The 25,856-nt window shown below is 35.2% G+C and overlaps 1 protein-coding gene across 7 annotated transcripts in view; it reads right to left on the bottom strand.

Moving 5' to 3' along the window:
• Positions 1–25,856, bottom strand: part of pvalb6 (parvalbumin 6) — a 137,441-nt gene that overhangs the window by 1,226 nt on the left and 110,359 nt on the right. For 6 of the 7 annotated variants that reach the window (XM_073937951.1, XM_073937952.1, XM_073937956.1 and 3 more), the window contains 3 exons: positions 3,248–3,316; positions 783–915; positions 531–640 (listed from right to left, as the gene is read on the bottom strand). In XM_073937951.1, the coding sequence (XP_073794052.1) occupies positions 531–640; positions 783–915; positions 3,248–3,316 (312 nt within the window). Of the gene's footprint in view, positions 1–530; positions 641–782; positions 916–3,247; positions 3,317–9,812; positions 9,883–25,856 lie in introns of those variants that run through there. The other variant, NM_001430919.1, reaches the window with a different exon arrangement.

Raw genomic sequence — 25,856 nt, 5'->3', positions numbered from 1 at the left:
TATGTGCAATGTCTCTTTATGTGTCTGTTTTCCGTGTGTTAAAATAATGAACTTGAGTTTTCTGGTGATGTGGAGCTGATTCGCGAATCAGAACACATTAGACTACCTGACCAATCAGAGTACATTACGGGCGGTCCTTTGGAGGAACCAGGAAATAGGATAGTTGTTTTCATGTTAGCTGAGTAGCAGTAAAAAACATAAAATAACATGATATTAATTACTAATGAAGCACGAGCTCACTTTGTTTTGCACTCCATAAACAGATAAAGTCTAACTAAACACTCTGGACCAACCCTTTAAAACATCACTAGTATAGCAGGTTTTCTTGTTATTGCTCTTTAACAGCAAAAGAATGTACAAAAAGGCCTTCACTTGCTAAAGAGTAAAAACTCTTCATTAGATGACAGACAGCATGCTGTAGATTGTGTACCACAGCTATTGCCTATCAAGTGAGTTAGGACTCCCACTGGTGCCCCCCCCAAAATAAGTGTGTGACTCCTTAGTGTTACGCTTCAATCCTTTCATTTTACCTTCCGCTCCAATCTTTCCATCTCCATCTTTGTCCGCAGCCTGCAGGAATGCTTTGGTCTCCTTATCGGTCAGGTCTCTCCCGTCTGTGGCAAAGGCCTTCAGAACAAACCTGCGCAGAGGCGAGTGAGTCTAACACCTTTCAAACGTCCTGTGTGTTTTCTTTTATTGTTAAAGTTTCAATTACTGAACAAATGTTAAAGGTTACAAGCAAACACTTTTTTTTTGTAGCGTACAAATGAAATATATCGTACTTAAGTTCTTCTTCCTCAATAAACCCGCTATTGTCGGCATCCAGGAGGTGGAAAGCCTTCTTCACATCGTCAGATGCCTTCGCCTTAAGTCCGACCATCTCAAAAAAACTCTTGTGGTTGAATGAGTCGGGAGCTAGGAGAGGATCACAAACATTGAGAGAATATCGATATATTGTGGGAAAATTAGGAATTATTTGCCTGAAATTGACCATCACATCATCATTCATTCACTCTTAAGGTTTTCTTTAGTTGGTAAAATATACACACATATATAGTGCCCAGCATAAATGAATAAACCCCTCATAGATCAAATTCCTATTTCACACAGGATGCTTTACAATAAATAATTTGTGTATAGATCAGCCATTACCAAAGACAAAACTAGAACGAATTTAATATAATAACAAAGAAATAAAGATCATGGTCCTAAAATCAGAACACCCAAATTAATATGTCAGGGAAAATATCAAATACAATTTTAATAAAGGGAAAAAAAGCAAAAGAAAGTAAAAAAGTACATAAATAAAAAGCAGTAGTTTGTAATTATTATTTTTTAAATAACTCATTTGAATTTAAGTGAAGTTTATTTATAAAGTAATTTCAAGAAGATCACATGCTTAAGATTGTTCATGTCTGGTCTTGCATTAGCTTTCGTTTGATTCACCAATTAGACGATTCCTAATTCACTATAAATGATCAGAGATTCTTATCACAATATCTTCATCTTGAAGAATCCCCCCACTCACCCCTACTCCCCCTCCTTTCTAGACACAGAGGCTCATTGTTGCCTCACAGCAAGAATGTCTCTGTTTAAAGTTCCCACCAAACCAGCTAACATTTCTGTGTGGAGTTTGCTCGATCTGCCCATGCTTGCGTGGGTTTTCCCTGGGTTCTCTGGTTTCCTCTCACAGTCCAAAAAACAAGAAACTTAAATAAAATTGAACATACCAAGTTGGCATCATAGTCAAGCTCTTAGCAAGCTGTATATCTCTCCTTAGCTAGCTCTATATTTGTCATTAGTCAGAAATAAGTCGGGGGAGTTCATTGAGATCTACTTGAGCTCAAACTCGTCTCTTGCCCTGCTAACAAGAGGGAGCCCAGGGCTTGAGGATCTTTTAAGCTCAGGGCTCTCTCCCCGGACAACATGCCAAACAAGCCTAATATCAATCATCAGCTAAGTGCTAACTCTTAAATTGAATTTTTTTTCTATTCCTAATGATATTCGGTGCCCTTCGGTGTCTTATTTTAATTAATATAACGATTTAATAAAACAGTTTTTTTAATGCATTAAAATGTATTTTCTACTTTCCCTAAGAAATTGATATAAAAAAAAACAAATATATACACATAACCAGACAAAAGTCTTGTGGCCGATCCAAGAGTTAGGAACAGCAAATAATAACTTGACTTTTACTTGATCATTTGGCATCAGAAGTGGCTTATATGAAATGCAAAGGCCTCTAGATTACACTTATTTTACCAAAATAAAATATGATTATGCTTTGATTTTTAGCTATTTTATTAGGACAGTAAGGTTTGAGTTTGCTTAGACAAAAGTCTTCTCAACAGAAATTATGTACAGTATAGAATATAAGTCATTGTGCAATGGAAAAAAAAAATTATGTATGACTCCCATGAGCTTGGAAGACTGCATCAATACAACTCTGCAATGACTCAAATAACTTCAGAATAAAGTCATCTGGAATGGCAGAGAAGGCCTTCTTGCAGGACTCCCAGAGTTCATCAGCACTCTTTTGATTCATCTTTAATGCCTCCTCCTCCATCCTACCCCAGACATCCTCAATAATGTTTATGTCTGGTGACTGGGCTGGCCAATCCTGGAGCACCTTGACCTTCTTTGCTTTCAGGAACTTAAATGTGGCGGCTGAAGTATGAGAAGAAGCGCTATCCTGCTGAAGAATTTGTCCTCTCCTGTGGTTTGTGTAATGTAATGAGCAACACAAATGTCTTAATAACTCAGGCTGTTTATGTTGCCATCCACTCTGCAGATCACCCCCATACTGAATGTAACCCTATAATTTTCCTTTATCAAACTTGACGGATTTCTGTGGAAATTTAGGGTGCATTTGGGTTCCAGTAGGTCTTCTGCAGTGTTTGTGATTATTGGGATGCAGTTCAACAGATGATTCAATGAAAAAATCTACCTTCAGCCACTTTTCCAAATGATCAACTAGAAGTCAAGTTATTACTTATTGGTCTTACAACTTAGATAGACGATTAGACTTTTGTCAGAAAGTGTGTATATATACAGTATATATAAATGTAATCGTGGATTTCAGATATGCTCTATGATAGCCCTTAAAAATTAGGTGATTTTAGACATTTTACACAAAGTTTTACATTAATTCTAAAATATTAACACATATTTATGAAGGTAATTTTTCTTCAAATCACATTTTTCAGTGTTGTTGTATATTTGGAGGACTTTGGTGTTTTACAATCACCTTTACATGCGTCCAGGGCTTTCTTAATATCATCATGGTTGAGGATGCTGCTCATCGCCATTTCTGCAACTGTAAAAAAGAAGCACAGACAGAAAAAACTAAGAAAAAAAATCAACAGTGATACACTGTATAGTAGAAAAACAACAATGCAGCATAGTAGAGATCAGGACGAGAAGGAATTGATCAAATGCCTTCAAAAAGTCATAAATTATGAACTAGTGTCGAGGGAAGAGAGAAGCTGAACACCTGACATGCGTATATGTGTGTGTGAGACTCTTTTTAATCCGAGAGAAAAACATCTTGCAGGCTTCTACATCTGCCATCTCATCCTGCAATACTAAAGCTCAGATGCCCACAATCCTTTAGTGATTCCACACACGCGGACCCAACATTTACTACCACTCTCTTTCTCTATCCTTTCACAGGCTCAACTAAGCCAATTAAAAAGGTGAAATTAGCATCCGACTGCCTGAGATATAACAGCTATCAGATGTATGCTGATTTCAAATGGTCATCGAGATTGGCTTCGCATCATTAAAGTCTGGCTTCAGTCCAAAGATTCCGAGCCGAGAGGCAGAGATCAAGATCAAAGATTGCTGGAAATATGTTTTTAATCAGCACACATTCACCAAACACTTCCTCAGAAGACCACGCACAGATTTAGACTTTGATAGTAAGTTAATAGACTTTACTACTCAGTTCTTGAACGTTCTTAAAGAGACAGTTAACCATATGTAAATTAATAAAGATATAGTTTTACACAAGATTTGGGTTATGTAGTGCTTAACAAATGTTTTTACTGTTATGATACCTTTAAATTTATTTTTGTCATTTTTATAGCTCTACAAACTTGATAACACTTCCACTATATCAAATATTTATAGTTATAAAGTTTAGAACAATGTTGATTTCAACTTACTATTATGCTACTTTTCTTTGTTTTGGTACGACAATCTTTTCGAAAGCTTAATATGTCATTGTGATCCACACGTCTTCTTATTTCATCTTATTTGTTACTGGGAAAAGATACTGAAGATAAATTTGTTAGACTCAACGTCTTATACAAAGTGTGTAAAGCAATTAAATTCCTCCACACACTTTTTAAAATTACTTTTAAAAAGTTTTTAAACTCCCCTACCAGCCTTTTATGCTGGAATGCTCCACAATCTAAAATATAATGGCTTTTTAATCTTTTTACTTCCTCTATGTTAAGCTTCTTTGACACAATTTACATTGTAAAAATCTTTATAGAAATAAGGATGAATTAATTATATTGACGTCATTCATTAGCCAACATTGAATAACTAGAAACATATTAAAATATTTTCAATTAAATACTTGACAATTTCCATGTTATCTACAGCAGGGAAAATAAGTATTGAACACGTCTTTCTCAGAAAATTTATTTCTAAAAGGTGTTGTTGACTTTAAATGTTCCCCAGATGTTGGTAATAACCAAAGAAATTCATATATGACATAGACATAGACAACAAAACTAATTAGTCTACAAATTAAGTTGTGTAATAATAGGAAGTGACGCGGAAAAAAAAATTGAAAACATGAAGAAAGGGAGGTGTGGAAAGGCAGTGAAAGCCCAGACAGCAGCTGAAATCTCTCAGTAGTTCTTCAGCAACCCTCTGCCCTCGGTCAGTGTAAAATAATATTAGCTGCTTCAGTCCAACATCTACATTACCAGAAGGATGAGGACCAAACCAGAGTGGAAATTTCAGCAAGACAATGATCCAAAACACAGCCAAAGAAACTCTCAAATGCTTTCAGACAAAGAAAATCAAGCTGTAGAATGGCCCAGCAAATCACCAAACTTAAATCCAATAGAAAATACAAATTAAAGATCAGATCTTATAGACAAGACCCACAGAACAATCAAAATTGTTTGAATCAAATCAAAAAGTCTGAAAAAAAAATAATCAAAAAGTCTGAAAAAAAAAAAAAATCAAGCAAATCACTTGACTTTATTCTCCGTTTGAGAGGCAAAAGAGAACCCCAAAAAAAGCCTTTTATATAAAGTATTAAATAAGTTTCAGTAGTTCAGTACTTTCTCCTTGTGTTATACCATTCTTATTACACATAACTAATCTTTCAGAATTTTTTTGTTTTGTTTTATATTTATGTTTGTATTGTTTGGGTTTTTACCAAAATCTGGTTAAATCCCATGTCAACAGCTCCTTTAGAAATATTGTACCCAGGAAAACGCATGTGTTCAATACTCATTTTCCCCACTGTTTATAATTCACATGATAGGTAACTCTGCAATATTACCATAATCCAAATCCACAATTTAGGATGACAACAATAAAATTTTACCTGACCAATAAACTTTTAATAGTATAACAATGGAAAATACAATTACTAAAAACATTAGAAATACATCGTCAGCAAATGTAAGAGCCTTAAAAAGATTTCAACACAAGTCACAACTAGCGTATTCATTCTTCAGAAAGTTTTTAGCTGTTCTCTCTGCGTCTTTCTACTTTATTGCGTTGACCGATTGATAGACCTTCACCTGCCCACGGTGAAAAAAATCCACAGGATTTTTTCTATCTGGCGGAAGGCAGGTGCAGGTGCACAGTGAAAGTACAGCTTGTATTTTTGCCTTTAGCTGGCTCCTCAATGCATTGATCTGGATCAGGTGGAGGTCAGATGTGCTAAAACAAGCTTCAGCACTGCTGACTGGAATTCAGCGCGACTGCTGACTGTCCTCAATGACGTCTGGTACAGCGAAACCTTTCTGCTCACTGATTATGTAGAAGTAATGCAAATACAGTGTTTTATAAACTGCAGACACATTCGAGATATACGAATTTTAGATCTATCTGTCTGTCTGTCTGTCCGTCCGTCCATCCGTCCGTCCGTCCGTCCGTCCGTCCGTCCGTCCGTCCGTCCGTCCGTCTATCTATCTATCTATCTATCTATCTATCTATCTATCTATCTATCTATCTATCTATCTATCTATCTATCTATCTATCTATCTATCTATCTATCTATCTATCTATCTTATCAAATGCCTTTCAATATAATAATTTATTATCCTTGCGTTTTCATGTCCCATTTGCTACCACAAACATTCAGTTACAATGGATTTTAATAAGCATCAGACAGAGAAAAGAAATACACACGGACATGAAGACAGGTAGGCTAAATAAAGCAGCAGGTAAATATCATTCCAGTAATACGATATAGAGTATCAGAAACGTCACAGACCACAAAGCCTGAATATTTCCCATACTTTGCTGACTGGATTTGCTCCATGTGCATAAAACCGAGGAGATTACATTGTGCAAACTGAGCAAAATGTTAAATCCGTTCCTTTCTGAACAAAATAACATTTTTCCTTAACTCTCATAAACCTGACACAGACTTTCAGCGAAAAATGCTCTGCTTTGTGACCCTTGATGAATAATTCAACCCTAATGAGAGAAGTTTTTAAACAGGTGCTCATGGACATATTGTTCTAGCTGTGAACATGGACCTCAGCTGAGGTGTCAATGTTATTAATGCAGGTCCTTCATGAGGTCAAAGGTGTGAGACATTGGCAACACAAAGACGAGCGAGAGACAAAATGTCCTAGTTGGTTCCTTTTGTTGTTGTTGTTTTTAGAGGGCTTAACTGCACCTGTTTTAGAAAATAAAACCAAGTCCTGCTCCAGGCTTAGATTAAAGTGTGTCTTAACAGAATCAGCTTTAATCAAAGCACACCGTAAATATCATCCATCTATACAAACGCCTTTTATTTTTTCCTCCTGATTACAGAGATGAGATCGACTGTCTTTGATATCTCTCTTCACCCTCCCATCACTCTTCTGATACACATCTCACTTTAACCATCTCATTCTCTACGTTCCCAGCCTCGTTCATTCTTCTTTGTTAAAATAACTCATTTAGTCAGCATGAAATACATTAGCAAGGCCTTTTTTTGTTATATATATCGTGTTGCTTTATTTGTTTGTTACTTTCAAACAAACTTAGTAAGAGTCTCAAAGTCTAAATTTAAAGATAATATGTTTAGATACTGTAGATGTTAATGTGACCATGCAGTGGACATTTAAATAGTATTTCAATACCAGCCCACAAAGGGTCAAGTGCTATCAAAATGCAACATGCTAACATATCCCAATTTTAGCATAGTATTATGCATTCCAGTGGATATATTCTTCTATTATTAATAAAGAGCATACTTCATGTATTGTACAAGTATATCAGTTAGAACGATATATTTGCATATCAATATCAAGTAAATCAATTAAAGTTAAAAAAATTAAAAATAAAAGAAAGATAATGGGTAGTTGTTCAGTAAAGCATTTTTGTGTGTTCAAAAAATGTTGAGTGTTCAGAGCCTCATCATTCTGCTGCTGCTGGCATTCTAAAAAACATGACACTTCCATTTCCATTAAGTTCCAAAACAACTGAAAAAAATACACTTATCTTGGGGAAAAACAAATATTGGGTGGACAGGACAGATTAAAAGCACTAAATAAGAAACTAAATAATTAAACTACAAACTGTATTAGAAATACACCAAGTACGCTAAAATGTACTTAAGCAAAATGTACTAAAAATTAACAAAAAATGTACATTAAAATGTACTAAAATGTATGTTTAAAAATCACATTTTAAGTTTATTTTCTGTCATGTGAATCAAAATAATTAATTATATAATTTTACGTAATTTTACTAAACATGAACCAACAATGAAAAATATTCCTAAAGTCTTTATTAAATGTTTAAATAAACATAATTATATGTAAAAACTTAAATTGCATTGATAAAAATATATAACTATGGTTAAGTGCGCTGACATATAGCCCCATGGTGCTCACTGCGACCTGAGTTCGATTCCTGGCTCGAGGTCCTTTGCTGGCCCTTCCCCACTCTTATTCCAATACTTTCCTGTCTGTAACCTCCACCAACCTTTCAAATTAAAGGTGAAAATCCCTAAAAATAATAATTATATATAATTACAAAATAAAACAAATTGCGAAAACATAAGGTTATGGCCAGTAATAAATTTTAATTTAAACAAATTATTTTAGTTTTTACCAATAATTATTTGAGAGTGTAGCAACATGAAGCATCATTGTACTTCCGGCGTCCCAAGTTTCACTCCCATCTTATGGAATTTACCCACAAACCCCTTCATTTGCCATTTTGCCATCTCTATAGATGAATTACCAACCTATATCAGACATGACGTCACGCAGGTTCCCGGTTGCAAAAAGAGACCGGTTGCAATAGCAAACATGTTGTGTTGTGCAGTAGGATGCCAAAATCGAAGGTCCAAAAATAGAAACAGTACACCACATTGCTTTAATGTTAACCACAGACGTCTTTGGCAAAAAGGGAGCTGAATGAATTGATGGCCAAATTAAAAATGCTGGACTCTTATATTAGGTACATAAGTTCACGCTATGCTGAATCATACACATTAATCGTTTTTGATTCCAGCAATGATTTCAGCAAAAGCAGTTACATATGGTTAATTAAACTGCGGACACTGAATGCTAAAGATGAAACGTGAAAGTGTAAGTTATTAAGGTGAAGTTGGTTTTATATGCACACATTCATTCAGTGACCACTTGTGACACACTCCCTATGTTATTTACCACGGATTGAATATTCTGTCTGAAATAACCTGTAAGCTTGACTTGAAAACAACATTAACACTGTTTATTTGCCTGTGAACAATGTTGTGCTTTAATGGCAATTAGCTGCTAATTTGATTTCGCTATTTAGAGTTTGCAAATAATACTTTTATGAAATAATATTATTAAGGAGAAAGTCTGAATGTGCGAATCTTATGGGTACCGGCCGTGGAACTCGTAGGCAGATTAAAGTGCCTGAATTATCAGGAGAAACAAATCACTATGAAACTTCAGTGTCTTGCCCCAGGCGCAGCTTAGCATCTCTTCATTAACAGTCATATTACAGCAAACATATCCTCACAAATCATGTTATGCAAAAGTATCCTCACAAATTGTGTTTCGTTTTATCAAACATACAGTTTTGTTCTCTTTGTACAACTATGAAGTCTTCAAATGCTTATACACTGTTTACTCTCTCATTAACACATATAAATATTATACCTTCTGTATTTTTATCAGTAGGACACAGAATACACTTTAAATCCTCTCTGTAGATACCTCTGTGTATATAACCATTTACTATAGACTACTTAACTCACAGAACAATCATGCGTCTGTTATTTGTATCATTTAAATTGTAACAGTTACACTTGACACCAATTACCAATGTTACTCTCTACTCACATAAACTTTATACATTAACAAATATACAACCAATATATACAAATAATAAGTCACGTTCAATTATCACTGAATAAACCAATCAGTAGAGTAACTGAGTAAAATACATATCATTTACTGGGGAGTCAGTTATAACAAACTCAGACCAACTGTCATTTTACTGGTACTTTCATCTGAATCATCTTTTCAATTAACAACTTTAAATAAGCTATTCACATAGGAAATGTGTACTCACATGTTTTTACATGAATTATAATAAACATATTGACTTTTTATGAAACATACCTGAATTATCGAGAGCAACAAAATTGCAAAGAAACTTCAGACTTTCCCAAAGTGCAGCTTAGTAGCATCTGAAGTAAACACAAGTATCGCCATGGTAACCCACAGCGCATGCTTTCTCAACTGTTGATGTTATTTTGTTTCAAATCCAGTCATCAGTAGTGATATTAAATAACTTTTAACAGTATATACATAAATAAATAGATACATTAATGACGAAACAAACATTACTGCTGTGGATACACAATGGTGTATCACATGAATATAAAACTAACTTTACCTCTATGTGTAAGTTCACATACCCTGCCGTACAGGTGTAGTTCGCTGTCAGAATGCAGTAGTTTTGCTTGTTGACGATTACCCAGGGCTTGTATTGCTCCGTCTTCTTTCCTTGTCTTCGGCTAGGCAGAACCACGGTATTTAGCACTACAAAGTTTTAAATCTGGTAATCTTGGAACATTATTTCTTGCACATGACTACACAGAACAAAACTGTTGGCATCCAAAGACTTGTAAGCCTTTAACTTCTCTCTTGTTAAAATCCTTGGAGCTTCAATGAGATTGTATATTTGGGGCTGGATGCTTGGCCATTTCGTCTTATCCAATATTCATTGGCAGGGTGCTATCGCAAATGGATCTGTCAGACGAACTCCGCTCATTTTAACGTTAATTTTACTGAATCACTGTGCTTATCACTGGGTGACAAGCTATTATAATGTGCTAAAAAGATTATGTAAATAACATATATAATATGTAATCAATATATCTTATTTCTAAGACATAAACAAACTCTATATCGCATCGGATGTCATTCTCTCGCAATAAATGTTAGCGCTCCCGCTTTTTTTTTGCCACCTCACTGCGCACGCATCCTGAATGTTTACAATCATGGTAATTCGTCTATACTTTTCTATTACAATAAAGGCTAATACCAAATTGTTAATATTTTTTTAAAAAGTTCTTAGTTTTTAACTACTTTACATGTCAAAGATTTACGTCATGGCAAAAGCCATCATAAAAAATACATTAAAAAGCCATGGTTGTATAAAAATAAATTATTTAATGTTAATATCTAAAAGCAAACTTACCCAGGGAAAAAAGATTGTAGAAAAACAGTGTGTGACCCACTGAATCGCTTATGTTAAATGCCAAATGTCTATTTATATAAATATGAATCACATAATTTGACTGCTAGGGATGGTGCTACAATTCTCTAGAAGATTTTTTTCTTCTTTCTGTCTTTTATGTCTCACTCAGTATGTTTCCCAGAAGGCATCGTTCTTCATGTAAGGCTTTCCCTTTCCTCCCATCTCAAAGTCTTCAATTCCCCTTCCTGAGGGCTAATTTTATCCCTCTCCTTGCGGCTCAGAGAAACCCCGGGACCCTAGAGAATCATCTCTAATCCTGCGGCATCATCAAGTGTAACTGTCAACCCAACAGAGGCAGAGAATGTGGAGACTACAGAAGATGGGGATGAAAGAGAGCTGAGGAATCAGCAATGACAGCAGAGGCTATATCTGAAAGGTGGAGAGATGCTCTTAATGCCCTCATCTCTAGTATATTTGACCTCTAGTCTCAAACCAGACCTTCAAACTGCCTCAAAATGGCAGGGGCAATACTCCTACAGATGACATACTGTCACGTATACTATCGTTTGTGGGGAAAGATTGCTACAAGTTGTAGCTTCCAAACCACTAGACTACATAATTTGACGACATTTAACTAAAGTCAATAGTTTAAACAAACTTTATTAAACTAGTTATTAAAGTTTGAGGACAAACTTTGGCTAAAATAATGTTTCAGATAACAATGTAAACAATTTAAGGACTAAAGCAAGCCAGTAAAAATCTTTAAAGTTGATCCCCGTGATCTGTGGTTAGTAATAGCATGATTCTAGCCTAAATTAGCACGATTGTAGCATGAATTACCATGATTCTTGCATAGATTAGCAGGTTGTTGGCATAACTTTAGCATGCATTAGCATAATTTTTAACAAATTAGCATGTTATTAGCATGAATATAACAAATAACCATGTTGATAGCATGTTGCTAGCACAATTTTAGTATGAATAAGCATGTAACTAGCATGATTTTAGCAAGTTGCTATAATGATTTTAGCTTGACCCTGCTGAAAAATCCAGCTTAAACCAGCCTAGGCTGGTTGGCTGGTTTTAGCTTGTCGACCAGGCTGGTTTTAGAGGTGTTTTGGGCATTTCCAGGCTGGTTTCCAGCCATTTCCAGCCTGGTCTTAGCTGGTCAGGCTGGAAAATGACCAGCCAAATCTAGCTAAAACCAGCTTGACCAGCCTGGTTTAAGCTGGATATAGCTGGTTTTGGCTGGATTACCAGCTTGGCTAGGCTGGTCAAGCTGGTTTTAGCTGGTCATCTCCCAGCCTGACCAGCTAAGACCAGGCTGGAAGTGGCTGGAAACCAGCCTGGAAATGGCCAAAACCCCTCTAAAACCAGCCTGGTCAACCAGCTAAAACCAGCCAACCAGCCTAGGCTGGTTTAAGCTGGATTTTTCAGCAGGCGAATCAGCATGTTTCTAGCATGAACTAGCATGCTGTTAGCATGAATTAGCATGTGCTAGTATATTTCTAGTACGATTAGCCTGTCAGTATGTTAAAACTATTAGCATGTGTTTCTAGACACACAACAGCTACAGTCCAAGGGACAGTTGCTAGAGCAGGGGTTACCAATCTCGATCCTGGAGGGCCGGTGTCCCTGCATGGTTTAGCTCCAACTTGCCTCAACACACCTGCCTGAATGCTTCAAGTATACCTAGTAAGACCTTGATTAGCTTGTTCAGGTGTGTTTGATTAGGGTTGGAGCTAAAATCTGCTGGACACCGGCCCTTCAGGAACAAGTTTGGTCACCACTGTGCTAGAGTGTTGTTAGTGGTTGTTAGGGCATGGCTAGTAAGTTTAAGTTTGAATCATCAGTGATTGACTGCTGGCCAGACTAAGTTAAATGATGTCTGACTTAAGTCTGTAGGACAGTCTGATGCAGAGTTATGAGCTCACAAAGTTTGACCAAATGCCAACCAAAAATCGAAAGTCGGATCAGTTAGAAAAGGTGTAGCAACCCAAGTCAGACCAGTTTGAAGGTCTGACGAAAGTTTGAACGATATAGCTTGAAAGGCTTATAATGAGATACTGATATTTGATCATTTTAAATTAGTCTCAGAAGAAGAAGAAGTTTAAGTGAGATATTGTAACAGTATGGAGGCTAGCATAGTCACATAATCAGCAAATGTCTATTATGTTTGGTAGGGTTGTGACTAAAAGGGTAATCTTGATGGATTAGAAGTCCACTTTCCCACCTCCTTTTCATAAATGGCTGACTGAAATGGTTGCAGCTCTTCAGAGTGAAAGAATTCGGTTTGCTAGGGCAGATGCATCTAAAAACATTGAAAACAAAAATCTGGGGCCTCTTTCTTGCATATCTTTTTAAGAGTTTAATGTAAGGCACTTATGATTCATGGACAATTTCACTATTTTCCACTTCATTTTCAATGTTTTGAGTTTGATCAAGGAAAACTCGTATATTATTTACTCTATGGTGCATGTTTGGTTCGACTGGTACTTGCTTTTTGTTTAGTTTTTGCTTTTTTAAATTATTAATTTGTTTTTTTATTAATTGACTTATTAGTTTTTGTATTTTTTTCTTTATCTTTTATATAAAAAGTATTATAGATTGTATACATGTTTTTTGTTTAAAATGAGTTCAAGCAACACAGTTTTTAAGTTTTTTGGAACAACTTAATTGTTTTATGTTCAAAACACTTAAATTTGTAAAAATGATTAAGTTAACCTAATCAGTTTGTGCTGGGACAACATAGGAATTGTTTGGAACCTAACTTTTTTTTTACAGTGAATGTTAATACGAGAATTTAAATATACTTAAAATTGTACTAATTTAAATATTAATTACAAAATTATTTACAATCGGTGAAGAGTATTTATATAACACAAAAATTATGCAGAATACGGGCTAGACTGGTGTTAGCAACCCTAGCAATTCTTATGTACATGAGGTACGCGATGATAAAATGTACAATGAATGCAATGTAAGCTTCTTTGGATGAAAACAAATGCTACTTCTAAAATAAATGACTGTTGCACCGCTCACTCAGCGGCAGGGTGACAGAAACAACAGCAAAGTAGCAATTTGTCCTATTTGTTGGAAAAATGAGCTTGTTATTGGAAAATGTACATTCAAAACAGATGAGCTGTTGTCATGCTGCAGAAAATGTCCTTTTGTTGCTAAAAGAAAATTCAACAGTCCTCAAATGCATTTTTAAGCAAATCATTAAACAACATTGGATTGCTCTTTGGCCAACTGAAAATAAAAAATCTTAGGCGGCTAATAATAGTGACCCATTTTTTAGCCAAACTTAATAGAAAAAATATACTGTGAAAAAAGATTGCCACCAAATTAACACACTAAAATGATTTATGAAAGTTCATGACAATGAAGACTGAACTATACGATTCTGAAATATCAGAATAGTCTTTACAGAATAATTTTAACTTCAAATTTCAATTTGAAATCAGAATAATTTTCAGCTAGCACCTAAACACTTTTAGGTAACACTTTATTTTAATGGTCCATTTTAGTATTAGTAGACTGTCTGCTTAATATCTGTTGATACTGCTCATTCAACAGACATTTAATTGACTATAAGAAACTTTGCAAATACATGTCAGCTTACTCTAACCCAAACAGTATACTTATAATCTATTGAGAATTAGTTGACACGTAGATGCAATGTTACTTAAATTCAACAAATGAACCATCAAAATAAAGTGTGACCAATTTTAATGTAGCCTTGATGAGTGTGCTTTCAAAAAATCTCTTGGCAATTTGTACTGTAACTTTTAGATTTAGTGACTAATTCATATGGTGACATTCATACAATTTAGTATGATTTGCTTATCCCGCAATGAAGGTGGGGTTTTACATTTTCACAGGACTGAACTCGTATGTATTTGTATAAATAAGCCACTAAACTGACAAAACGTAAAATAGTTACGTTTCCTTGTGAGATAAGATTGTCAAAACCAAGAAAATATGATTGTATTTAACAAAAGTATAAACACAAAGTGATGTCTAATACTCTTATTCATTAATTCATTCATTCATTTTTCTTTGGTTTAGTCCCTTTATTAATCTAGGGTCGCCACAGCCGAATGAACCACCAACTTATCCAGCATATGTTTTACGCAGCAGATGCCCTTCCAGCTGCAACCCATCACTGGGAAACCCAAACACACTTATTCATACACATACACTACGGCTTACCCAATTCACCTGTAGTGCATGTTTGGACTTGTGAGAGAAACTGGAGCACCCGGAGGAAGCTCATACGAACACAGGGAGAACATGCAAACTCCTCACAGAAATGCCAACTGACCCAGCCGAGACTCGAACCAGTGACCTTCTTGCTGTGAGGCGACATCGCTACCCATTGCACCACCACGCTGCCCAATCTACTCTCATAATAACTCTAATTTTGACAGAGTGTTGTGGTAATTTCTTGTAGTGATCATCTCAGCTCTTGAAAATGCAATGAGACAGCCTTCAAAATGTGGAATGGCAACTCCCTAGGCAGTGTGCTGACTAACGAACAAGGGAGGAGATTGAAACACACCCTAAAGCCTTATTGAAGACACTGAGGGAAGGAGAACGCAGTGAACAAGAGCACGTCTTCAACAACAGGAGGAAGGGATGTACAGAGAGACTTCAAAGGCATTGAGAGAATGAGAAACAAAGGAAAGCAGTCCAGCGCTGGAGAGGAACAGAGGAGTGAGATGTGTTTCAAACAGTACAAATGCCTCATCTCATTCTGGTAGCAGAATTCAGAACTTGTATCCATTGTTGTCTTTTTGCATGTATTGCCTTATTCTTCACGTATAAGCAGGTACAGCCATTGGAAATTTTTTGGCTTCCAGATTGATTTTTTAGATGTAAAAATAGCTTGATATGCTGCGTGATACTGCAAACCTCACTGCCAGCTAGCGTTTCAGAGGTGTTATTGCAGAGCAACACAAATAATCATTCCACACAGAAGTATAAAGTACATTGTAAAACCCCAAAAATGAAGAGAACTCAAACCAACTGAGTACTGTAAAACCCAATAGGTTAAGGTAACTCAAACCGTTTGAGAAAACCGATTGCTACAAACCATTTGATAAAAAAAAAAAAAAATCTATACGAGTACAGTGAACTTACTTCATTTAAGCTGAAGTAATGAGGTATTTTATTACCTCATTACCTTCAACACTGAGGTCAAAACTCTTTTCAAATGAGTAGAACTAACTTTCCGTCAATTTTAAGTTAACTACACTCATTTTATTTGATAAAGCTGACTGTTGGGTTTTACTGTGAATAAGTCTTAATTTGCCAGCTTGACTTGCATAAAATCATTTAATGTCTGTCATTATTTTGTAATGCATAACTAATTGTTCATAACTGGTTGCCAGTGTGCCTGCTGTTGTTTATACCTAATAATTATTTTTAAAACATTTAGTGTTATATATATAAAGCTTAATGTGATCAAGTCTTTAGTTAGACAAAAGCCTCAAGTGCAGTTCATTACACGCTATTGACCTCTTTAGTTTTTCTGATTGTTTCAGAACTTCTGTTTCAATTGTCTATATGGGAAAAATGACTATAAACTGCAGAAAATGGTCAAAATACTTGCTCTTCAAGCATGTGTGTTTATGGCTCTACATAAAAAGAAGAAGAAAAAACTATCAGTTTTTATGTTCGTCTGCGTTGATTTTTTTTGCGGGTATTTTGTTTTATTTTAAAGGCTACAAGTTGCTAAAACTTGCTCATTCAGAGGTGGAAACCAGTGGACATGCTTTATGTAATCATAAACGTAAACACAAAACAAAAGTTTCCATCTGGAGCTCTATCATGGGTCTCAACAATTGTAAACACTCGCTCGATCAGGCTTGTGGTTCTCAACACCACCCACACTTGTCACAGATACCAAGTGGACCAGTCAGAGCTTGCACTATACGGCATTGCGACGTGTAGTTACATTTTGTGAAAGGTGAGCATCAGCCTATGCGACCGCACAAAGGCTGCACCAAAGCATGCTCTCCCCGCAGAAGTATAAATCAGCCTTTAGTCTAAAAATAAAAGTACCTCATGTATCTAGTGCTAGCTTTAGCATCTTTGTGCTACAATACACTGATTGCAAATGCTAAATTCACTGTTTGATTAGATAAAGTTACAGACGCTGGAATGAGGATATCTGATGGTTACAAGGGGGCCAGGCAAAAAAGAGGACCATAAACTATAAATATATTGCTGTATTTAGTCAATATGGACAGAAATATATTAATCATTAATTTTAATATTAAAAGTAATTGTGCTTAATGTGAACGTGCCTTAAATGTTGAAAACCCAAAACTGTAAATGCTACCATAATGAAAAAAGTGAAATTCTGAGCGGCCGTCAGATAGCATTACATGGGTACATAAAATGTGCCAATAGATCTGTGTATAACATGTAAAACTGGAACATGAAGGAATATTCCTAAAGCAGTTAATGTAAACAACATTATAATATTGTGTTGTTAAGAATAAAGTAAATTATTATTTAGATGGTTTGTTTGTTGAATTGAAGTTACATTGCATCTACATGCCAACTAATTAGACTCTTAGGTTGGGGTTAGGGTTAGTGTAAGTTGACATGTACTTGCAAAGTTTCTTATAGTCAACAGACTTATAATGTCTGTTGAAGGAGCAGTTTCAACAGATATTAAGCAGACAGTCTACTGATACTCAAATGGACCATCAAAATAAAGTGTTACCAATATTTAGATCACTGATCACTGATGTCCATGTTAAAGTACCCATGACCAGACCAAACCAAATCAAATCTCAATGACCGACCACAAACCTAATAAACAAAGATCAAGGATCAAATTCAAACATTTAACAATTCCAGTCTTCCTAAATAATTTGTAGAACTAAAATGTGTAGAGGAATGCGCACAGGCCCTGAAAAGGACATAAACAAGAAAGGCAAACTTTGTTTTGATACGCTGGATTTGGTCTGGTAGTTTCATACAGCCTCTTCCAGTCTATAATGTCATTAGCATTATTCAGTCAACAACACTGACAAGAAAATGAGAAAACCCACTGACTGCGCTTCATTTATTTCTTTGTTTACTAGTGCTGATTGTTTGCTTTAATTATTACTCGGAGCCATGTTTATTTAATTGAAAAATAATTGAAAACTACATGCCATCATTTCAATAGTTGTTTTTTAGATTGCAATAATTTATTAATTAAATAAGAGGCGTTTTATGAATTATTATATTTGTTGTAGTAATTGTGAAACATAATTTGGTTTTGACTTTTAATAAGACCAGCCAGTCTAGATCTGTCCAGACTGCATGTCCATAAAATGAACACAATTTGAGATACATAATGAGATATTTTTTGTTAATTTTATTTATTTCTAAAAACTTTAAACAAAAAATTTTATATATAAGTCTCATCAAGCCTCTATTTATACAACTATAATTAATAATAATATAGTATATGTAACATGTTTCTAGCAGGTATTAGCATTCAATCGCACAAATTAGCATGGTGTTAACATGAAAATAATTATGATTTTACATTATGACAATACCATAATGTAAAATCATAATTATTTTCTTTGACTATCAAAGTAATTAGGATTTTATAGTAATTGTTAAAAATAAAACACAACACAGAACAAAAAATAAACTGCACAATACAATTAAGCTCAAAATGATCATTTTTCAGCCTGATCACACAAGAAAACGTAACGATTTTATATTTTGGCTATACCTGGTGGCTTCACTAACCTGTGTTCATATGAGTTCAATGAAGTTCAATGAACGTAGGATATTGTATGATTTTTAAAAGAAGACATGGCATCAAACCCCACCCCTAAACAGTAAAGTCTAGGATACAACTGAGGATACGCACACCAATATACTGTAGCATCATTTTTGTAACACTGTATAACAATAATTCATATTTTTATAGTACTATGACAGTTGGGTTTATGGTTGGGTTGGGCGTTAATAAAATACAATTTATTGGTTTAATAAAAAAATGTATTTGTTATTTAATAGATAACATAAATAATACTCGGTACAGCTGCTTTTTTTTACAGTACTGTGACCGTTGGGTTTAGGATTGGGGTAGGGGTAAACATTAACAAAATACATTTAATTATTTATTAATTTAATTTAATTATTAATTTATTAATTAATTTAATTTAAAAATTTTAATTTAATAAAAATTCATTCATTCATTCATTCATTCATCTTCATCTGCTTTTTCGGGGCGGGTCACAGGGGGCAGGAGTCTCAGGAGCCCAAAACCCCAAACTTCCCACTCTGTACTTCCTCCAGCTCCACCGGGAGGATCCAAAAGCGTTCCCAGTCCAGCTGAGAGACATAGTTTCTCCAGTGTGTCCTGGGTCTTCCCAGAGGTCTCCTCCCAGAGGGACATGCTTGAAACACCTCCTTTGGTAGGCATCCAAGAGGATTGCTAGATGCTAGATTTCTCTTGATGTGGAAGAGCAGCGGCTCTACTCCGAGCTCCTCCCACGTGACAAAGCTCCTCTCCCTATCTATAAGGGTGCGCCCTGCCACCCTGCAGAGGAAACTCATTTTGGCCGTTTGTAACCAAGATCTTGTCATTTCAGTTAGAACCCAAAACTCATGACCATAGGTGAATTTGGAACGTAGATTGACCGGTAAATCAAGAGCTTTGCCTTTCGGCTCAGCTCCTTCTTCACCACAATGGACCGGTACATCGACCATATTACTGCTGCCGCTGCACCAATCCACCTGTCAATCTCACGTTCCATCCTTCCCTTACTCGTGAACAAAAGATATTTTGAAAAAAGATATTTGAACTCCTTCACCAGGGGTAAGGACTTTTCTCCATGGCAAACAACCTTTTGACGGAAAATCAAACGCTCTTGGGACATGGAATAATAAAATACAATAAAAGGGAATTTTAATAAATAATATAAATAATTCTTGTTAACTTCTGGCTGCAACCATAACTGATCTAACAACAACCCTTAAACCGAACTGTTAAGCAAATCATACTAAATTATACAAATGAGATCGTACAAATTTAGCAGAATTAGCGCTAAATTAAAAACTTATAAATAACCATGAAATTGTGTTGCATATATTTTAGTGTAGAATTACAGTATTAATATTTATACAATCAAGGGCATAGAATTGGCATGAGCAGAGTGGACATGTCCTCACCAATATCCACCAATAACTGAAATGTCCCAATAATTTAATCAACTTCAGAATAAAGTAATGCAAAATTTATCTTTATTTATACCTCCTTAAAGTCTGCCTGCAGTAAAATCATGTAAATTGACTTTTGCAGCATAGGAAGTGATTGTTATTTGTATTATTAAATTTTTATCTTTATTCATGCTTTTAGAAGTGTGGAACCGAATTTGCGCTGTTCGATATATGTGCTCTAGGGATGTTTGTCCCCACCAATATCAAGAGCGAATCTACCCCCTTTTCAAACAGTAACCTACACAGAGTTTTTTTCTGCATGGCTTAAAATGATTCTTAATCAAAATTATTCATTATACTTGTAATTTTATCAAGTAGAACATTATCTTTTTTTTAATGGCAACAATAAATGTAATTAAATGCATGACCAGTCTGTTGGTAGCTGTGAATTGTCAAAAAGTGGTACAAAATCTCTATCCAAAAACCCCACATACTTCATCTTAACGAGCACATGTCACTCCGCTGCTAGTCCGTTTGCACTGGCTGCCAGTTGCTGCTCGCATCAAATTCAAAACTCTGATGTTTGCCTACAAAGTGACTTCTGGCCTAGCACCTTCTCATCTGCACTCACTTCTGCAGATCTATGTGCCCTCCAGAAACTTGCGTTCTGTGAATGAACGTCGCCTCGTGGTTCCATCCCAAAGAGGGAAAAAATCACTTTCGCGAACGCTCACGCTCAATCTGCCCAGTTGGTGGAATGAACTCCCTAACTGCATCAGAACAGCAGAGTCACTCGCTATTTTCAAGAAACGACTAAAAACTCAACTATTTAGTCTCCACTACACTTCCTAATCTGCAATTGCCTCTCTGAATATCACACTAACTGTACCAAAAAAAAAAAAAAAAAAAAACTACTAATACTTCCCTTCTTAGACTTTACTGACCTGAAACTTGCCTTTAGTACTTATTCATTGTTGCTCTTAGTTGTGTAAATTGCTTCCTTGTCCTCATTTGTAAGTCGCTTTGGATAAAAGCGTCTGCTAAATGACTAAATGTAAATGTAAATGTATCTTTAAGTTTTAATCGTAAAGCTAGTTTCAAAGTACATCTCTTAAAAATAAGTTGATCATGTGATCACGATGAAATCAGGCACACTTGATAAAATGGAAGTGAAAGAACATCCAACTAATGGAACATTCTGCATCTCTCACATGCCACACAGGAACAACATGACACACAGAGAGACTGGTTCATAACCGCACGCCTCTGGCAGCTTTATAATAGGAATACAGTATTCACTGACAGAAATGCAGTCGCACACACTTTTTATTCATACTGTCTCAGAGATCAAGAGAGAAAAAGAAACAAAAAGCAAATCATAAGAGACTTTGCTTTCATCAAAAATGAACACAGGGGAGAGAAGGAAACACAAATATTCAACAACAAATAACAGTGAAAAATGTCGCTGGAGGTTGAAAGGAGACATTTTGTAAGTTTTAAGCAAGGTCAAGTTTGAAGACCTTTAACAACAAGTGCAACTGTGCTGAAGACTGAGAGGCGTTTCTCTCCCACTGTCTTTTAAAACTGATCGGCTGCTGTTTTTCAAAGTAAGTTGGAATAGATATACTTCACCATGCTTCATGAATTTTTAATGCCTCTGCTTTGGGAGAGTCAAGGTTTTTAGAGCAGTTTGTGTATTTAGAGGTGAAAACACAAAACACAATTTCAGTGGGAGGCATATAGTAGACCTAAACAAATCACACTCATTTAAAAACACTATAATTGAATAACATTATTAAAACAAGCATTGCTCCCACACATATAATTATTGAGCCAATTTAATTCATAAATTAGATTTAGATTAAATACGTAATTAATTAAAATATATAGCCTAAGTGTTTTTTTTTTTGTTTTTTTCTAATTCGGGGTACACATTTGAGTGACCATAATTATCAGTGGACAAATTAATAAGTTTAAAACTTCCCAGAACTGAGTATGTGATTTTTCTATAAACAACATTAATAGAGTTAATGTTTAACTTCCATAGTATGGGATGATGTTGAAGCAAAGTCTGAAAAGTTTTCAAGAAAAATTGTTATAAAAAAGCATGTGTACACATGTTCAATAAAAGGAATACAGCACAATTTATCTACAGTATATATATATATATATATATATATATATATATATATATATATATATATATATATATATATATATATATATATATATATATATATATATATATATATATATATATATATATATGTATATATAACTATATATTAATTACTGTATGCAAAAAGCTGTCTGTTCAATTGAAATTGAATTGAAGTATTAGGTTAAATTAGAATGAAATTTTTTTTTTTTTAAATGAGCGTAGGCCTTTGAATCACGGCTATTTCCGCCAAATACAAATAAACCGACAACAGAGAATGATTTACATGTGGGCTCTCTCAGTTTGCTTGTTCATTTCTGAGTGAAACAAAGCTCAATCGTCAGGGAATCAGGCGCTTTTAAACTTGTTTATAGTCAATGTGTCCGCACAAGCCTCAGCTCACGAAAGTGGTTAATATAGTGGTAAGCGTCTAATCTGCTCACCATCCACTTAAAATCAACAAACGGAGAGCAAACTGTTAAAAAGCAGACAAGTTTTAATGTATCTGGGCTAGAATTGTAAAAATTATAAACCAAAGTCCCTATTATCTAAACAATAGTGGATAAAATTATATTTCATCCCTTGTTTATTATTTGCATACAAGCTCGGCTTCTTGTCATTTCTACAAATCCTCTAGAGTTAAACAGTTGACAGCCAATTTTTAATTTCTAGGGTGATATGGATAGGCATCCTCTTTAGAATACTATACTCTCATTAGTATCTGTATGCCATGCTATGGCATTAAAGTTCCTTGATAAACACAATTAGGCATTTTACATTATCTTCTGCTTCAGGTTAATCCATACCAACGGTAAAAAGAAATGCAGAAATGACTCCAGATTTAGAAACAACAAGCCAGTTGTGAAAGCAGCCCTGGATCAAAGGGAATTACAAAGATGAGCTGCTAAAGAGAGCTGTTTTGCCAGGGGGTTGTAAGGTGTTCTGTGTGGTTTTGCCCCTTTAGTATAACACCTACCCTTTCTGTGTCAGTGATTCCAGCATTGGAGGTTGGTACTCTAATGAGGAGGCTAAAGACCACACCCTCTAGCGTCTGTTGCAAGAGCACCTCTTGAAATTAGGGGAGCATGGTTTACCCTCACAACACGCTTCAGCTGGCCTTAGTCACAGCTGCAACACTACTGGGGTTGCTAATATTTTTAAGCCAAGTGATTTAAAGCATATCATAGGTGTTTTCCATAGATATATACACTAGATATCGCATACGGACCCTTAGCATGCCTCAATGGCGCCGCCACATTTGTACAGTGCTCCCAGGACTAAATTATTCAACCGCACTAGTCAAGAATAAAGCCAATCTGAAGATGCTTGACTTACAGCGTATGGGTGTAGTAACATGCAAACAAAGAAAACTAAGAATAAATACAGAACATTTCATAGGTAAAATTTCGTTTTTTATGTTTTTGCATGTTACGAACTTTTGTACTCAACAGGTAACGTTATTGATGATAAAACAGCCACTTACTGGACTAAACACAAGGCACAGTAGCACCAACTTGCTACTCGCTAGCTCCCTCTGTTAGAATTAAAAGTGAAAGCACGAGAGGGGGTGTGTTTCACGACATGGATTAGATCAAATTTAACAGGTAGGGAGGATAATGCATTTCCGTGCATGCAAACACACACGTTTTGTTGTATCCATCGATGTAGAAAAGTAATATTAAATTATAATAAGTTATAGTAATTTTCCACCAGGAAAACTATTTATGGCTCTAGATTGCCAGTCCTCTGCACCTTGGTCCCACATTCATTTCAATGGAGCGCTACCCTGTACTAAAATGGTGGCTCTGTTGACACATTCCTCCCAATAGACAACAGCATAGTCGACATCTAATGTTAAAGTCTATAGGTCTTTTCTAAGTCACTGGTATATGTTAGGTGATCTGGATGCTGCCAAACCACTGTTAACCCCTACAAAATGTTCTTGTGGTAATCTTGTGGTCCTGCAACAGCATATATACACCACACAACAAATAACCTGAGCTAAATATGACAGGATTTACTACAACACTTTCTATTGTAGGATATTATATTACCATTAGATGCCATATGTGTTGTTTTTGTGTGGTTATGCCAACATATTATGAAAGCAATTATAAATGCAGCCATCAACAAAGCTCTAAAAATATCATAATTTATTAATAAAATGCCATTATATCGCATGTGAGGTTTCTACTGGCTCTTCGATGGATTACCAAAGTGTTACAACAAAAATTTACAGGAATATTACATACCAAACAAAAAATCATATGGCAAAGCTTCTGAAAGAGCACAACAGTACTACACAACTATGTATTTTTGTGGTACTTTGATGGTTTATCATGATTTATCATCATCTAAGACATGGTTTGTCATTACTAAATACTTTTAAACATCTTAAGAAATCCTGAAATCCTCTGATTGGTTTCAAGACCGTTTCTATGTGATTGGTAAGGTGTTCACTCTTAGAAATCTATTACATTTTGGTTTACTAACTAATTTACTTACACTAAACAGTGATAAAGCTGCAAAAATACCAGAACACCAATATTTTTTCCTTGTGTGTTACTGCATAAATAAAAGGCAGAACAATCAGGAAAATCTAGGAATGAGTGAATAATTGGAGGTCACAAGATTATAAAAAAGAGGGGAAAAAGGACTGAATCTTCTGCTTAACAGGCTCTTGTATTGAAAAGGGCCCAAATGCTCCCTCTAGCAATACAACCCTCTCCATGCAAAGCTTTGGACGTGCAAGATGAAGACTGTGAATTGGAAATCATGAAAGACACATCTTCAGCTGAGCCCAGAAGGAGAGTTTTACATTAAAGCAAGCTCAGCCATCCATCAATTTTAGCAAAACGCAGCCGCATGTGAGCAAATACAAAGGCCACAGCAATCTATTAGAGACAACATCAGTGCGAGTCTATTAATGCTTTGAATTGAAAAGTGGAAACTTAAGAATATATTTGTAGTAGCTATGAGCGAACCTGAAGAAAGACACTGAATAGAAACGGATAAAAAAAGAAGCTCTTTAGAGTCCATTAGGGACTCTGACTTTAGTCTAAAAACAACAATCAGTTTAACCTTCTGGGTCTCAGCTAATATGTATTTAAGTTTTTGCAGCTTTAAAAACATGAACAGTAAAAATAAATAACACTCACTACAGTCAGAAAGACGCTCTCACTGGTCCGTTGTAATTTGACCATATTCTTTAGAGATTTACAGCTATCTATTTTCATATTTCTTTTTTGGAAACTATCAAGCCCATATGTTTTAAGTCGGTGTCTACAATGATTAGTGTTATGAAATTAAATAATATATTTTTTTAATTACTGTGCATACTTGGCATATTCATATTCTTATCAATTTACAGACTTTTTATAATTTGATAAAAATATTAATGAATATTAATGCTTTTACTACAACTACTACCACTACATCTGCTACTACTACTACTACTACTAAGTAATGTTACTACCAGTACTATTAGTATTAATGTTAATGAAAGTAATACGACTACTACTACTACTACTGCTAAGTAATGTTACTACTAATACTATTAATATTACTATTAATAAAAATACTATTACCACTACTCCTACTGCTACTAATATTACTA

This window comes from Danio rerio, chromosome 3 (assembly GCF_049306965.1).
Source record: "Danio rerio strain Tuebingen ecotype United States chromosome 3, GRCz12tu, whole genome shotgun sequence".
Lineage (NCBI taxonomy): Eukaryota > Metazoa > Chordata > Actinopteri > Cypriniformes > Danionidae > Danio > Danio rerio.
This window is presented reverse-complemented; position numbering and strand designations above follow the sequence as displayed.